At 45.8% G+C, this 16,258-nt stretch overlaps 2 protein-coding genes across 2 annotated transcripts; both read left to right on the plus strand.

Annotated features, from left to right (window-relative positions):
- Nucleotides 1-2,636: 2,636 nt before the first annotated feature.
- On the plus strand, nucleotides 2,637-7,686 carry LOC119173931 (neprilysin-1). Its single transcript, XM_037424714.2, has 3 exons — nucleotides 2,637-2,642; nucleotides 4,734-4,808; nucleotides 5,632-7,686. The coding sequence occupies exons 1-3, from the start codon at nucleotides 2,637-2,639 to the stop codon at nucleotides 7,684-7,686; spliced, it is 2,136 nt and encodes a 711-aa protein (XP_037280611.2).
- Nucleotides 7,687-12,117: 4,431 nt separating this feature from the next.
- LOC142817235 (neprilysin-1-like) lies at nucleotides 12,118-13,414 on the plus strand. The gene has a single exon (XM_075894298.1). The coding sequence runs from the start codon at nucleotides 12,704-12,706 to the stop codon at nucleotides 13,400-13,402; it is 699 nt and encodes a 232-aa protein (XP_075750413.1). The 5' UTR covers nucleotides 12,118-12,703; the 3' UTR covers nucleotides 13,403-13,414.
- Nucleotides 13,415-16,258: the final 2,844 nt, after the last annotated feature.

The following is a 16,258-nucleotide window of genomic DNA, read 5'->3' on the forward strand; positions in this document are numbered from 1 at the left end:
AGACACAACTCACAATGCTGTCCATTCTGGCCTCTAGCCACTTCTGAATAAATAACGTGCTGTCGAAACATCGACGTTAATCAGCTTCGGGAACACTTCAGAAAGGTGTGCAATATAGAAACACGTCATCTTCTAGTTTGAGAATGAGTACGAGTATTGTTCAAGCACAATACGAGAATATTGTCTAGGCATCATTCGACAATTTATAAAAAAGAAACATTGTGGTGCGCAAAACAACAAAAAAATAAAAGCTACAAGTTCAACTGACTGAGCCACACCTTCACGTGAAAGAAAAAAAAATAGACGAACATCGGCATATGAAAAGTCATGCATTTCCCCATGCGCATGTAACTTAGGATATTAAATACTTGAGTCCTTCATGATCTTTTACTCTCGAGGCAACAAAGGTTCAACATATACACAAGAAAATTATATTTAGTGGTGGTCTTTGGTTTAATAGCGTGCGCGAAAGACGTGCGTACTTAAATTTGACAACAGCGGTGCCAGGATCATTTTTTTTTTTTGCTGGGGAGGGGAGGAAGGGGGACACACCTACAATAGGCAGCTTCTATGCGTTTTTTTTACAATGTTTGCTTTTAGAGGGCAAAAAGAAAGGGGGGGTGATAATTTTGGTGGGCATGGGGTTCTCTGGCGCCACCACTGGAACTTGACAATGTTGTTATGGGGCTGTAAGGAGTAGCGTCAAAGGCAAAATCAATCTCGAGAAAAATGTTCAATTTGGGGAGTCGAGAGAGAGAGAGAGAGAGAGAGAGAGAGAAGAAATTTTATTTTCGTATAAGGTGGGGTATTTCGAATTGTCGGGACCCCTATTCCAGGGTTCTGCTGGTAATTGCCATCAGCTCTGCCCGTTCAAACGGCTAAATCTGATCGATCGTCAGAGGTTGAGCTGGACAGCAGTACATACAATTGTTACTCTGTGTTGTTCATGCTGTGACGTTCTTTATTGTGTAGAGTATACTTCCACGTGATGTGGAACAGAATTGGTGTGGTCCAGCACCACGGACATATATCTCTCAGATATTCTGTGGGGCATAATACATGTACCTTGTGTAAGTTCGTGTATTTATTTGTTTGGATTCTGCGTAGTGACCCATTTTGCATTGCTGTGAGGTTCCTATGGGGTGCTGGATACATTTTTCTATTATCCCTCTAGTATAGAAGAATTGTAGCGTATGTGTGGTCTCATGGCGTTGGGTCCTCACTTGCAGTGTGCCATTACGCTCGGTGATTTTTGAAGCCTCGAGCCGACTCATCCGCAAACTGGTTTCTGGGGACACCCTAATCTCCTGGCGCCTAAACAACGGTCTGAATGTATCCGATTGGGATGTCCTCAGAAGTTTTGGTTACAATTTGATATGCCTTCGTACCTATTCCACCCCTTTGGTAGTTCCTACATGCAGCCTTCGATTCCGTGATTATTGTCAGTGAGGCTTTTCGCTCCATGTCCTAATTGATAGCCAGTGCGATCACTATATGCCCTGATTTTGTTATGGAGGCTGAGACTATATGGTGAAGAATCTTGTAACGTTTAATTTTCGGTCTGTGATCACTGTCGCTATGTTCTTTTCGTTTAATTTATTTCAGATACACATTTGTTGAAGTTTTTTCCTCGCTCTAACCAAACCACCGACATGGGTGTGAACCATCCCTTTATTACTGTATTATCATCATGATGAGCTTAAATTGGTTTCCGGCAGCCATCTTGTTTATGTGCCGTCTCATGACTTGCGTATACATAAGTAACGTTGGAACTTAGCTCTTCAGCCTGACGGCACCAAAGCATAAGTGCATGCATCTGTGCTGTCCTTATGCCTCAGAAAGTCAGTTGCGGCAGGATCAGCACCACAGCATTGTGACATATTCGCAAGCGTGAATGTGTGGTACTTAAAAAAACGATGTGCGTGGTCACAAAGCTTATTGCATGTACAAGTAGGTTGTGTAAGTTGGTGTTGTGTACGAGTACAAGTACAAAACTCAGGGATGGAAACAAGTTTATCGATAATATTGTTATCACTAATCATAAGCACGCGCGCAGTCATCATTATCAACAATCAATATCTCAAGGATGAGACCATCCCTCTTAATTCTTTCCCTAAAAAAAAACAACCTAAATCACGCCTAAGTACGTTCATATTGTTGAGCATGGTCATCGAACTACCGTTCCAAATGACTTCCACTTGCACGAATGCCCGAGGTGCACGCATTGCAGGAGCGGGTCACCGCGTTCTAATTGAGCGCACCGAATCAAGCCTACAATGAAAATGGACGACTCAACTTTCAGCGCCCAAGATGATACGCACAAAATCGCAAAAGCGACTCCCTTTAAAACTCATTTCACGTCTCTAGCACCGTTAATCTTTCTTTCCAAAGACCCTCCAGCTTAGGCCTTCCAAGAAGCCATTTGCCACCGTTGTTATTCAGGGAGCGGAGCTCGATTAGCATATAAGCGACGCGCCGCTCCCGCGGAGAAATCAAAACACAGCCGTCAAGCATTGCAAAGGCCCGTATAAAGAAATTACGTTGCTGAGTTTTGTTTCGTTCCCATTCTCTTAGTCTTTACATCGCATTGCTGAGAGCCTGGCCGGAACCATTAGCGCGGCTTCGTATGAGAAACAATGGAAGTGAGCGTGGGGCACATTCCGAATCCGCCCCAGACTTGAATTTTCTTTTTCCCCGCGCGGTGTTCCATTGTCCTTTCACTATAATCTCGAAGCGGTGTTGACTTGACAGCGCTTCCCCGTGGACACTTTGATTAAAGGGCTTTCGATTAAGGAGATAAGTTGCGAACGTAAACATTGACGTATCAGGGGTTGCGCCTTAGGGCCTGTCACTTAACGAAAATAAATCAAATAATGATACTTTGCACGCCCCACCTCATGGGCGCAGATTCTTAGTGTGCCGGCATTCGAAATATGGCGGCTTTATGACGGCAACGCAGCATGATCACGTTGAGTTAAACCTGCTTGAAAGTGGTAATGATGGCGGCGGAACGCTTTTGACGTCTGATGGTGGTGTGCATTCGCGTGTTGCGGAGACTGGTGCATGGCGTGCTGATGCAGCCAGGAGCATGGGCGGCCTAACAGCAGCGCTGACCTGCATTGCACGAACGAGAGCGTTCAAAGGTGCGCTCGTTTAACCGAAGATGCACGCTCTCCCAAAGCATTTTCGGCATCTCGATTCCGAAAAATGGCGCGATTTCAGCATGCCGATTAGCGTGTCGAAATGTCTATTTAGGAAGCTCGCGCTCCTGCTACCTGAAGACGTGACGTCAGAGCTCGCAACTGCCACAAGGTGTCACCACTTTCCCTTAGTGACGATTTCGTAGGTAATCTGTGATCTTTCAATATATATAACGTAGATTATTCCTAAACTTCGTACTTCTTTACAAAACCACTCACTTCTTGGCCAACTCCCCACAGTGGGTATGTGCCACAGTTAACAGGAGAACGAGAACAAAAACAAGAACGTTGACACACCCTTTGTGCAAGCATATTAACCACTAAGGCGTGTCTGTTAGTCACAGTGTTGCGGCTTGACCACGCAAAACTCGGAGATTTTAGCAAAATTTCATAAATTTCAGCAAAGAGAATAAATCGAAAGTTGAATGACTCTTGAAGCTGGCTGCTTCCTGACCTTCACGCGCCTTGGTCACAGTAGTGTGTAAATGCTCTTGGGGAACAGAAGAAAGAGAAGAAGATACGTGCAGTCGCATCCTGCCTGGTGAATGAAAAGAAGCGTTCCGCCCGCATCCTTCGAGCGACCCCACCAGAACCAATCCAGCCGAGCAACCACCTTTACAACCACTACGATCCAAGTAAGCACTGAACAGGAATCGATGTCGTAGCATTTTCTATCTGAAGATGGATATAAGCCCACATTTATGTAATGAGGCAGGCTATAGCGTGGACTCAGGAATAATTTCAACAAGTTTTTTTTCAACGCGCAGCTAACATCTATACACAAGGTCGATCGCTTCTAAGGTGAACGCTTAATTAGTCCTCCGGTCTGTAAAACTATAGGAAGCGCATACCAAGGGTCAAGCCAAGTGCTTATGTGACGGGAAAAGACAGCGGCGATCAACCACCTTTTAAGTATCCCGCGTTTGTGTCGGAGCTGCATACACAAGCAAAACTGAGAATTTTTGGGTCGGAGTGCGAGTGGGGAAGTTGTAAAATCCCTCTCGTTCCCAGGCTATGCCCAAACTTCATTCTGCTTCATGACAGAAATGTGTGTTATATGGCTTTGAATCATATGCGTTCTTGAGCACAATAATAACTATCCGGATTAAGCACCTGTTGTGTATTCAGCAGTGAGCAAGATTGGCAACCACGAGCGCCCGCAGCGCTGCCCTCGGAGTGAACTGACAGCAGGGACCAGCACACTTCCTCACTTCCCTCTTAGTCGAGGTTGTACCCTTCTAAGTCACCTACTAATCAACTGCGGTTACCCTTACATAATGGTATCAAACATAAGCTTCTATGTCGTCTTGAATACTGAAAGAGGTGTACAGCTTTATATCTTTACGATCGTGTACGTGGGTGTTATTGCGTTTCGACGCGATTGAAATGAATATGCCAATGCCCAGACTCGAATCCACGTTCTCGTGCTTAGCAACGCGACACCTTTTCGCAAAGCTATCACGAATGACAACATACAGCTTGATAGAGAATCCCTTAATACGCACAAAATACATCCTTGGCTGTTCTGCGCAGCTTCCGACAGCTCCGGCTGGATCCAACACCACCGGCGGCATGGTGCCACCATTGCCCGCGCAGTTCGAAACCATGGTAAGCTGAGAGCGCCGCAGTACAGTCCTTTTGAAAGTACATAATTTTGCCACATCATTAGCGCGTTCTGCAGACTGATATGGTTGAATGTTTTCGCAAGTTTCATGTATTACTGTGAGATCAGCACTATTGCATTAACAAATACTATACAGAAGTATTTTGGAAGCATATTTTGTCACCTAACTTTCCTCTTATGATAACCATAAAGGCCTTCGGGACCTATGAAGCCAATGAGAAGTTTTCTTCTCGTTTTTTTTGCGGAAATGGTTTTGTCCCGAAAGCTGTGCTAATGTTTCACAATGCCACAGCTGGTAAAGCACGAAAACTACAGATAAAGTCCTGAAAAACTCACGCCCACGTAAGTACGCTGTTGAGAAGAACGACGCACGCATCTCACCCTGCTTTGTGTACATCCTCTGAGCACTTTCCAAAACGTTTGAGCTAGCCTACACTGCGGAGAGAAGTATTGACTCAACTGAGGGATAGCACACTCTGAATCACACTTGTATAGAGCTTCTTGTAACATAGGTAAAGTACATGGCTCTGGACCCTGGCTATGCACACAGGTGCTGCTTCGAGTTGGCTGCAAGATACAGTTCATATGTGGTATGATTATGCAAGAGCTGCAAGATACGCCTTATCTGGTAAGATTATGTTTATATCATTAGGGCGTCTGTCTCTGTGTCTTTTTCAAAAAAAGGCAGCCACGGTGGTTTTTTCGTGGTTCTATGCAAGTGGCAGTGCAATCCGCAGCCATCTTCAGTATAGTATGCTTTTGATGGTCCGTATTACAGAGTGCAAGTGTTCTCTTTCTACATTCCAGAGATCCGCTTCAATCCCACACGTGCGGCAGCTGATGTTCGATCTACCGAAGCAGCGGAAGATTATTGGCATTATCCTCATTCAGGTTGCAATCTTCATCGTCGTGATTACGATCGGGCAGCAGTACAGAAAACGGGGAGCGGTCGTAGTGTACTGCGAAACGGAGGACTGCGTAAGACACGCCGTCGACTTGTTGACCAGCGTGGACAATTCCGTGCACCCATGCCGAAGCTTCTATGGCTTTGTGTGCGGCCGCTGGTCCAGAACCCACACGCGAGACGACCTGCTGGAAGAGATTCACTCCAGAGCGGTGGACATTGCGCTAAGCCAGCTGGACCGGGACGCCTTGCAATCCACCAAGGCTTCGGCTTTCTTCCACAGCTGCATGGACTCGAAGCTACAAAGACACGAAAATGTCCGCAAGCTTGTTGCGCTGAAGAGAGAACTGGGACTTGTATGGCCCGAGGAGCGTTACGGTAACGACCACCCTTTGAGCGTGATGCTGAAGATGGCGATAAAGTGGAACCTCAATTTTCTTTTCCAAGTCCGGGTTGTTTCTGGGCGAGAGAGCTATCGCACCTTGTTCATTACCAGAGGCTTCCTGGGCATCACTTGGGAAGAGAGCCAGGAAAAATCGCTCAGTAGCTACAGGAAGCACGTGGAAGAGCACTTCAAAGTCCTCAGCGTCACTCCTTCTAACGTAAACTATACCGAACTCTGGCAACTAGAAGATGCCATCATTCAAGCGAAATTGGATGTAATTCACAAAAGCCCCGCCCAGGACTGGTTTCCAATTGGAAAAATTGGACATCGGACGCCTTCGATTCCGGTAGAGCTCTGGATTCGGCTTCTGAACAAGTACTTTCAGGGCCAGTACACCTGGACTCTAGATAGCTTTATTGCAGTGGAACATTACAAGATTCTCGAGAACATAGAGAAGCTGTTCCAATCATACGGCGAGGATAAACTCGCGATCGGACTTGCATGGGTATTTATTCAAACCCACCTGTGGGTACTTTATGACAAGCCAGAACTTCAGTTTAAGCATTGCCACGAAATGATTCAGAAGTACGCTTGTTTAGAATACGTTAATCTTTACTTCGGCTTGCAGAGCATAGTCGATCACGTGGTGCATCGCTACGCCTCCAAAGAAATGCGTAAAAAGGTCGAAAGTTTGCCTGGTCAAATCAAGCGCGCAGCCACTACCAAGATCAGGGAGGCGATGTGGATACCAAACGACATGAAAGAAAATTATGCGAGAAAGGTCTCTAACATCGAAATGAGCCTTCTTCCACCATCAGACTTCTTCACTGTCAAGGGCCGAGAAGATATTTATGGCATCTTCCCAGCGATAAATGGCAGCTCCTTCATGGCTGACCTTTTGACTGTCGCTAATTTTTACGCCAGCTTGGTCAGCCATGAACGCTACGGAGACATCTACAGCAGAACCACGTCCGCAACGTATGGGCCTGCACGGTACATCGACCCAGTCAACTCTGTCCTCGTCCCGATGAATGCTCTCGAGCCTCCACTCTACTACACGCAAGCCGTTGCTTCCATCGAATACGGAGGGTTGGGCTCATACCTGGCCAGGGAAGTGTCCAGATGTTTTGGTCCTCACGGCCTTAACGGAGACGAGGAGTACGGAAACGACACTCTCTGGTGGGGGACCACGGACAGGGCGTCGGAACACAAACGAAATAGTGACTGCGTGTGGAACGGCACTGCAAGGACGAACAGTCGCAACGGCAAAGCTATCGATCTTTTTCCATCCCTCCCAGCTCTGGAGATTGCCTTCGCAGCGTACAAGGAAGCGGTCTCGGAAACAGACACCGGAGCAGCGGATGTCAAGTTGCGTACCCTCGATAAGTACACCGGAGACATGCTATTCTTCATGACGTACTGTCACGGGATGTGCTCGGCTAAATCCCATGAAAATGCGGAGATCTGCGACACCTCTCTAATGAATTTCCGCCCATTCGCTGAAACGTACAAGTGCCCGGCCGGCTCACCTATGAACCCGGCTCTAAAGTGTTCATTTTTTAATGGTAACTGATGCTCGCAGATTACACTGTGGCACGCGAGCAAAAATATGTTTGTTTCTCATTGTGTCGTCGTACAATGCGTTGCTGCAGTCGGGTGTCATTTTCATGTACTGACAGATTGTAGGTCTATTTGAATTTTGGTCTTTCATAATACTATACTCTGAACAAATCCTTGTGGCTACTTGTGCGATGCGTTTCTGTGTTTAGGGGTATATTTACCTCCCAATACCCACGCGATTTTCAAGTTTGCATTAACACCATACTTATTTGGGTTCAGACATTTTGAATAAAATGCGAAAGGCAATACGAAATCACAGTGCCATTCTTTGTCATCTTTCTTTTTTTTTGCACTGTATTTGGCGGTGCTTTCCAGAAGCTTGAAATTAATTTTAGTTAGGTTTGTCGCTTCGCTGTGCTGAGAGCTCGAAATTTCAAGAGCCACAAAAATGTGACAGTCTTTTTTTTTCATCACGCTAACTGATATTGCTCGATTGATATGTGAGGTTCAACGTCCCAAAACCACCATATGATTATGAGAGACGCCGTAGTGGGTGCGTGCCATAGGGTAGAATTAAAGAAATTCAAAATGCACCTATCTCTGTAAAAAAATGACCAACACGATAGTCTGACCAATTGTTTTTTAGGCTTTTTCATTTGTTTGATGTTTTACTTCTATTATCAATTTCCCGTTTCCTTTAGCTTCCTAAGTCATAAAGATCTTTCCGTCCTGTTCTTGGCCTATCTTCTTTTCTTGCCGGTCGGTTGGATCCAAGAGGAGTGGCTCAACTCGCCATGGTGGATCGGCCATGAATCGCAAGGCAGCAGGGTTCTTGAAAATAAAGGGGGGGGGGGGACGCTTGAAAAGAGTTCTTTTTTTTTAGATATAAACAAAAATACAATTGTGCTAACAGCCCATTTTGAATTGTCGTAGAAGAAAAAAAATAATTTTAAGAAAAGATAACAAAAATTGATTAAGTATACATAAATTACATAGTGAAGATAGTCTGTACAAGTGGTCAGCGCTATTGGAAACAGCACATCATCCTTTTCCTTATCATCATCATCGTTGCCCAATTTATTAGCGACTATAATGATGCACCCACGAATCTGTTCTGTTCTAATCTTGTGCTTTCATTGGAATAGTTTTTATGTTGTATAAGTTGTAGTTAACCTACATTTGCATTTGTGAATTTATTGCGCATTGTTGTCGCCTACTGTAATTTCTTTTTGTTTCTATGTATTGCTATTCAAGTTGTCACTTCATGCTCCCTTGTCAACGATTCTTATCGATATAATAATTTATTATTTTAGGTGTATTTGCTGTTGTAAAACACTTTTCCCTGCATGGTTCTCACAAAAGATTGCTAGTATTTCTGAATAATAAATCATCAGTGCAACTGCAATATGCATGAAATTCAGTAAACCTCAGCAACTGCGCTTATCTTGACTCAACTTGCTGAATCCTGCATGTAATTCACAAAACTTGATGTTTCTCTCATTTTTACGGATATATATGGCGCATGTATAGAAAAAATACATACATTCTATATAGATTCTGCAGGGAAAGGAAAGTCTCAGGAAAGTGTCAGTGGGGTTTAAAGTGATCACACCAACAGGTGTTGTGTAAGAGCAAATAACTTCAAGGGTTCCTTATGTATTCGCCTAAGACACCTCTAAGGCGGAAACCGTCGTCGATTTCTTCACAGTCGGTCTATACTGACCCACCCCCGCCCCTTTCCGAACACTCTATGCACTTCACCTACTGTCTTCTAGACCGGAGGCACATTACCTATAGTTTTGCACTGTCTTCGTGATCGGTCTATTGTTGAGCAAGCGGAGGTGTTATCTGATGGTGGCGTGACGACAAGGCGACGTCACAAATGTGAACGATCTGTGATGCCATGGTGGTGTCTTGAGGTGACATCATTGCGCGATGATTCTTTTTTTTTGCATCACTCGTATTTATACTGCCATCATCGACGGTAATCTTTCTTACTTTGACGACGCGTCTAACGTTTTTGCCTTAATAAACTTTCGTGAAAAAAAATCATGCTCAAGGGCCTTAGAAAAAGTTGTCTCCTGCGCGTATTACTAGGTTTTGCGTCGAGGTATAATGATAAAAAAAAAGCCTCATCCTATTCCCAACTAAAAATCTCGTTATGTTTTTGGCCGATTCTTCTGAGTGGGTATGAGCCGTGTTTTAGGCACTGTCATCGTCATCGTCACCGCTCTTGGTGCGTGCAGCAGTCTAAGAAAAATACGAAGAAGAAAAAAAATCCCATCGTCTTGATTGAGCTGGCAAAACTGTCTTCCAAGTTCAAGTCTTGTTCCATCCAGCAGTGAACCAATGTAAACGGTGAAGAAATATGCAGCACTCCTCTGGAAGATCTCCTGGCAGATACCAACAGAGTTCAACCAAGGAGGATGCCGCTATGGTGCAGGTACCACAGACTCCAGAGAGAGGCAGTCCAGCGTTACAGCAACAGTGCTAGCCCGATGAAAAGCTACAACGTCATGACCACTCCAGAAGTGAATTACTGAAACCAAGAAGGCGCAGCTGGGACTCAGCTGTTTGACAGGCATTCGGGGGAAACCCACAAGGCAAGGACTTGTCACGAGAAACCTTACCCGTTCAAGCCGCTCACGAATATCCCGAGCCTCTTCGTCAGCATAGGTTAGTTCAAGGCACGTCTCCCCACCGCCAAGCAATGGACACAAGGTCACAGACAGATTCAAAGGTGAAACTATGTACGAATCTTGATGTGAATGAGAACAGCGACATCTCGTATTTGTTTATGCATAACAGCATAGGAACATGACTAACAACATTCCACTCTCTGACGAAACGTTTAGGTTTACTAACCAGTGAAGTCACTGGAGCATAAACTTTCTTCATTTCCATTGTTCGCAAATTATGGCTTCACTTACGTTACTCATTTTAATTTGAACCTGAACGAAAATGTCTCAACATAGCCTCCGCAGCTGCAGTTCATGATTGCGTTTGATGTGCGCACAGAATGAGCGCATAGATTTTCTAACAAAATCGAGTCGTCTTCAACATCCGCAGTATACTTACCTTCAAAAATACAAGTTTATATTCTCTCCTGTTTCGACTGCGCTTAAGAAGTATAAAATAACCTCCAATGTTTGGAATGGTCGTCAAACTTCTGTTTTAGTTTGATGTTGAAATGGGTCACATTCTGCCTCTTAGTGTAACCTGTAATCTGTAAACCAAACTAGTAGTGACAGGCAGTGAAAAGACTCGTTATAGACTAGAAAACTACCTATTGCCCACCTCCGGCTCCAACCGACCAACTTTCAAACTGACCGAGTTGGGCGATCACGACTAAAGAATAAGCGTTCACTGGTTTCACGAAAACAAAGACTTAGTTTTCTTCCTCCCACTTTTACCTTTTCGAAGCTGGGACTTCGGTGAATTATTTTTAGTGAGAGTGCGGAACACTATATTTTTACTTCATACTTTCCGTTTCTGCTTCGAAGCGTGCACGACCCAAGCATGGAGGCATAACAGCTTACCCACAGGCTATTAGTCATTGCAGAATAATATATTAATTAGTTTGCACAAAATGCATGCCTATTTACATTGTCGTTTAGTTTACAGCTGGATACTCACGAAACTATGCCTAAAAATATTGTCTTTCTTATTCTCTCTAACGCAGGTAGAAGGAGAATCGTGCAGCCCGCATAGTGAAAGAGGCATCACAGCCCCATATCGGCGCTTGCGCTCTTCGCCATAGCCGTCGTGATTATCGGCGTTTTCATCTATATCACCGCTCGGAGAATGATCGCGGGGCCAAGGTCGTCGAAAATGCGCATCAAGACATGCAACGACACCGACTGCTTGCGCCACGCCGCTGCTATCAAGATGGCATGGAACCATTCCGTCGATCCCTGTGAAGACTTCTACTATTTCGTGTGTGGCTCCTGGGCTGTCGAAAAAGAGCATCGGCGAATGCACGACCCGATCGCAACTGCTCAACGTACCACCCTTGCACAGCTTCGATTGAACAGACAAGCACCGAATAAAGCGCAAAAGTTTTTCTTATCCTGCCTTCAAGCCAGCGAAGACGTCCAATCCAACTTGGATGTGCTCAAAACTTGGGCATCGTCAATGCGCATGATTCGGCCGTGTAATCAATCGCAAGTAGGCGACGTGACCCGGCACCCTCTAGATCTTCTGCTCGACCTGGCGATCAACTGGCGAATGGGACTACTGAGCGTGCACACGTCGATGTATCGCGGTAAAAACCAGCAAGTCCTGATAGTCGAACCTGTCACTGGCACATGGCGCACACTGCTTCACAAAAAGGACCTCACGTCTCTGGTTGACCTGCACGTCGAACTGCTCGATGTTCAGGAACCGCTTGACTGGACCGAGTGGAACGAGACCGTCGCAGCCCTTCGCGCTGCCACCGCTGAAACCCATGAGACGAGTGTGTCGGATGAAGTGGCCTGCGTTGTTTCTAATTTGGACGACTTGACTAGGGGGCTTCGTAGAGGAATCTGACTCGAACTTATCAACACTAACTTCGCACCCGATCTGACGTTTCACGAGAACGATGCAGTAATCTTGTACGACATGCGTACGATGACCAATGTCGGCAACGTGTTCGATAACGTAAGTTTGGATGCACTTTCCGAAGTGTTCTCTTGGCTCGTTATCGAGACTTATCTGGGCGTTATCGTTAGGTCGCATTGGGAGCACGATACAGTGGACGAGGTGTGGCTGAGCCCGATTGTCTGTCACACACGAGTTCGAGTTTGGGACTGCTAAGTGTTTAGCACCACCAGCGGAAATTTCCTTCGTGGAAGCGGGCATCTGTAGACGCCTTACTTAAGCACATCCGCACCACGTGGGCTTTGAATGTAGAACACGCGCCGTGGATCGACAGACATTCAAGACGTCTAGCGCTGAAGAAAGCACACGCGATCGGCACAGTACTCTGGCCGGCCGATGAATTCTACAGCAGAGAGTCTAGTGAAGCTCTGTACGCCTCGTTCCCGGACATGGACAAACCATTCGCAGCTAACCTGATCGAAACATCGCTTGCTGTTCGAAGACTCGTTAATGATTCCCACTACGTGGACGTGTACACGAAGCGAATGGCCGTGGGTCCGGATCTGGTCGCCTACAAGTACCACCTCAACGAAGTCCACGTCACGTTGGCAGCTCTTAACCCTCCTGCCTACTACGACGTAGGAATGTTCGCCATGACGTACGGCGGCCTGGGCGCGCTTTACGCCAAAGAAGTAGCCAAGATATACGACTCCACTGGAAGATTGTTGAACGCCAACGGAGAGTTGCTCGTCCCACCCTTCGGCGAGGAGTCAACCGAGTACAGGGAGAAACTGCTCTGCAACGCGACCGGACGCCTGCCGTCTTACGAGTACTTCGTTCACGTCGCCGGTCTGGAGACCGCGTACGAGGCCTACAGAGTCGCCGTGCCGGAGCAAATGTGGGACTACGACTGCAGACTGCAAACACTGGGAGAGTACGACAGCGACCAGGTTTTCTTCATGACTTACTGTCACATGCTGTGCGCGCCCCAAACTGACCACGTTGCCGAAGAACATTGCAACGTCCCGCTTAGCAACTTCCGACCATTCGCAGAGGCGTTTCGCTGTCCTGTGGGGTCGTACATGAATCCTGGGAAAAAGTGCACTTTGTTTGCCGCGGAAAAGAAATACGACGTGAAACAGGTGTGACAGCGTTTAGATGTAGTATGTACTTTTGTTTGATTATACGTTGTGTCGTGTTGTATATGTTTTTATTTCCTTTATTTTATACTGGGCAGTTTTTATATAACTTCTCGCTGTCGTATACAGTGTCTCTAGCTGTTCTTATTTATATGAAAGCTCATGACAGACCCTAGATGATGTCTGGTGTTTTCTTGAAAGCCATGTTTCAGCTAGGTACTTGTACAACATTCTAGAGGGCTCCTTTAAAGGGTAACTTCGATGCATTTTCGACCATACTGAGATAATACTACTTTCAAATAGTATTGACAGTTCTACAAGAGTGAGGGTGCTTCGTTTTGCCCAGAACCAGGTCAATAATTTCAATTAGGCAATCAATGATAAATGAAAACAAACCAAAACAGGGAGTTGCTCCATCCTCCATAGTGGGTGTCGGACGACGTCGCAAAATTCGCTACACACCACCACGGTTGGCCAGGGGCCCCGCCGCGGTGGTCTAGTGGCTAAGGTACTCGGCTGCTGACCCGCAGGGCGCGGGTTCGAATCCCGGCTGTGGCGGCTGCATTTCCGATGGAGGCGGAAATGTTGTAGGCCATGTGCTCAGATTTGGGTGCACGTTAAAGAACCCCAGGTGGTCTAAATTTCCGGAGCTCTCCACTACGGCGTCTCTCATAATCATATAGTGGTTTTGGGACGTTAAACCCCACATATCAATCAATCAACGGTTGGCCAGGGTGTGAACATAGCTCACGTAACTCTTCTGACGCGCCAAAAGCAAGTTGGCCATGTCATTCGACGCGGGATCAAGCTGTGCCAGCTTGTCTGAGCTTACCAGTGACAAGTTCCGTGATAATGGCAGCTATGTACTCTCTAAACGCGGAAACATCGCCTTTTGATTTGGACAAGCCGGCGTGTGCAGTATCTGGCGTGTCCCTAATCGATCTCTTAGTTGCTCAGTCGTCGTTAACGTGCAATATATTGCACGTCAAGGACGACTAACACGCTGTATGCAGCTGAGAAAACTTAACTTTTCTCTCGTCATCGTCACCCCCAGGGAAAACCTCGCGCTGAATCCGTCTATGGGGCAAGGCGGGGTTTTGAATAAGAGTAGACACTTACGTCACGTACACATGATGGCCCGAGTTTGCGAGTGTGATTCCATAATTGGCTACCAATTTCGAAAATGTTTTTTTTTTCTAAAAGCACTAAATGGCTTACATGCAGTTGTATAACTTGGCACATATCACAATGGTACCGACGAGAACAGATGTACAAAGTTTTATTGAAATCGGTGAATATCGAAAAATCGCCGGAATTCTCCTTTAACGTGGCCCGAATGGCGATCCTCATGCTTGAGGCGGTAAAAAAATAAATCTGGTAAAAGCTTATCAATGTTCCTGCCGCCGTATCTATAATCAAGAACAAAAGACCTACCAAGCAAGGTGTGGTATTGTGGCTATTTTAGCTTTTAATATATGAGTGAGCTTGTTGGGAAGGTAGCTGAGGAAATTTCGCGCGAAACACATCAGGCTTGCTTAATGTCTCTGGGCTATTGCGTTACCACGAGCTTCGGGTCGGGTCTCTTTTCCACGTCAAGTGTGGGGTAGCCAACCGAGCCAAGCTTGGTTAACCTCCTTGCCTTTTCTCTCTATTTATCTCTCTCTCTCTCTCTCTCGGGTCGGTAGCCGAGCACTGAAACCACTCCTACACCAAGGGGGACAGAGAAAGAAATTTAAACACGTGGGATGAGACCAATTTTAAGTTCACATTACACCAATCGACCAGAGAATTTTAGCTTAAAGTACTCCTGGTTTAAATGAAAAATTACGAACTCTATCCCGCGGAGATTGACTGCTGGGTATTACTAGGCAATATAATGACAGCGCATGGGCCTTTCGCGAGCCTGCTTCATTCCTAAAGCCGTGCCGACTTGCGCGACAACCTTGACAGTGCGAAAGTGGTCGACGCCGTCTTTCGGTCCGTGAAAAGTGACCAGGTTCCCAAAGCTTTCACCGCCAATTAGCATCCCGCCGCGACACCTAACATATACACATACTAATCGAGTCGTCCTCGCGGGGACGAGAAACCGGACCCTCGACGGAAGCGGGCACGTGCAACAGCATATCATTCAGTCCAATCTCTCTATGCGCAATGAATTCCAATCTCGTTCACCATCGCCATCGTTGCCGCGAGAAATATAAACGACTTTTTTTTTCTTGTGGCCTGTCTTGGACGGGTGAAGGATAGCGTGTCTGTGCCGCATAAAGTTGGCCTAATCTCCCAGAGTCGTTAGCGCGCAATGAGAGTTGTCGACGTGGCATCGCAATGCCGAACCTGCTAAGGGGACAAGTAAGTGAGGCATTAAATTTGTTAAACAGATAGATTATTTCCTCAGAAGTATATTACTTGTAATTTTATCCCCACAAAATGATTATTAGATGAATAAAGGTCAACTTTTCATTTTAGAATTTCGCACCTAAGATTCAGCACATGGACTTTACTTTGAAGTCACGAATATTGACATGTTTTGGTCTATCTTGGCCGAATCGGTTCAATGAACTTTTTCTGCAACTTGTTATGTGAGGACTTTGGGTCTGTCAGAACACGAAACAATTTTCGCTGATAATTTATTAGGTTGGCCCAAGCAGACGTCATTAAAAACGTTATGGCATCCAACAAACTAACGCTCTCCATTACTCTGACCAGTACTATTTGCAAGTTTCACTTGAGCATGTCATTTACACTGAAACCATGCACTATTTAGAAGACCCCGACATTATTTTAGAGCCCCAACATGGCTTACGTCGCAGTTACTCATACCAAACGCAGTTAGCCGGCTTTTTAAATCACATACATTGCCGTTTA

Source organism: Rhipicephalus microplus, chromosome 5, assembly GCF_043290135.1.
Source record: "Rhipicephalus microplus isolate Deutch F79 chromosome 5, USDA_Rmic, whole genome shotgun sequence".
Classification (NCBI taxonomy): domain Eukaryota; kingdom Metazoa; phylum Arthropoda; class Arachnida; order Ixodida; family Ixodidae; genus Rhipicephalus; species Rhipicephalus microplus.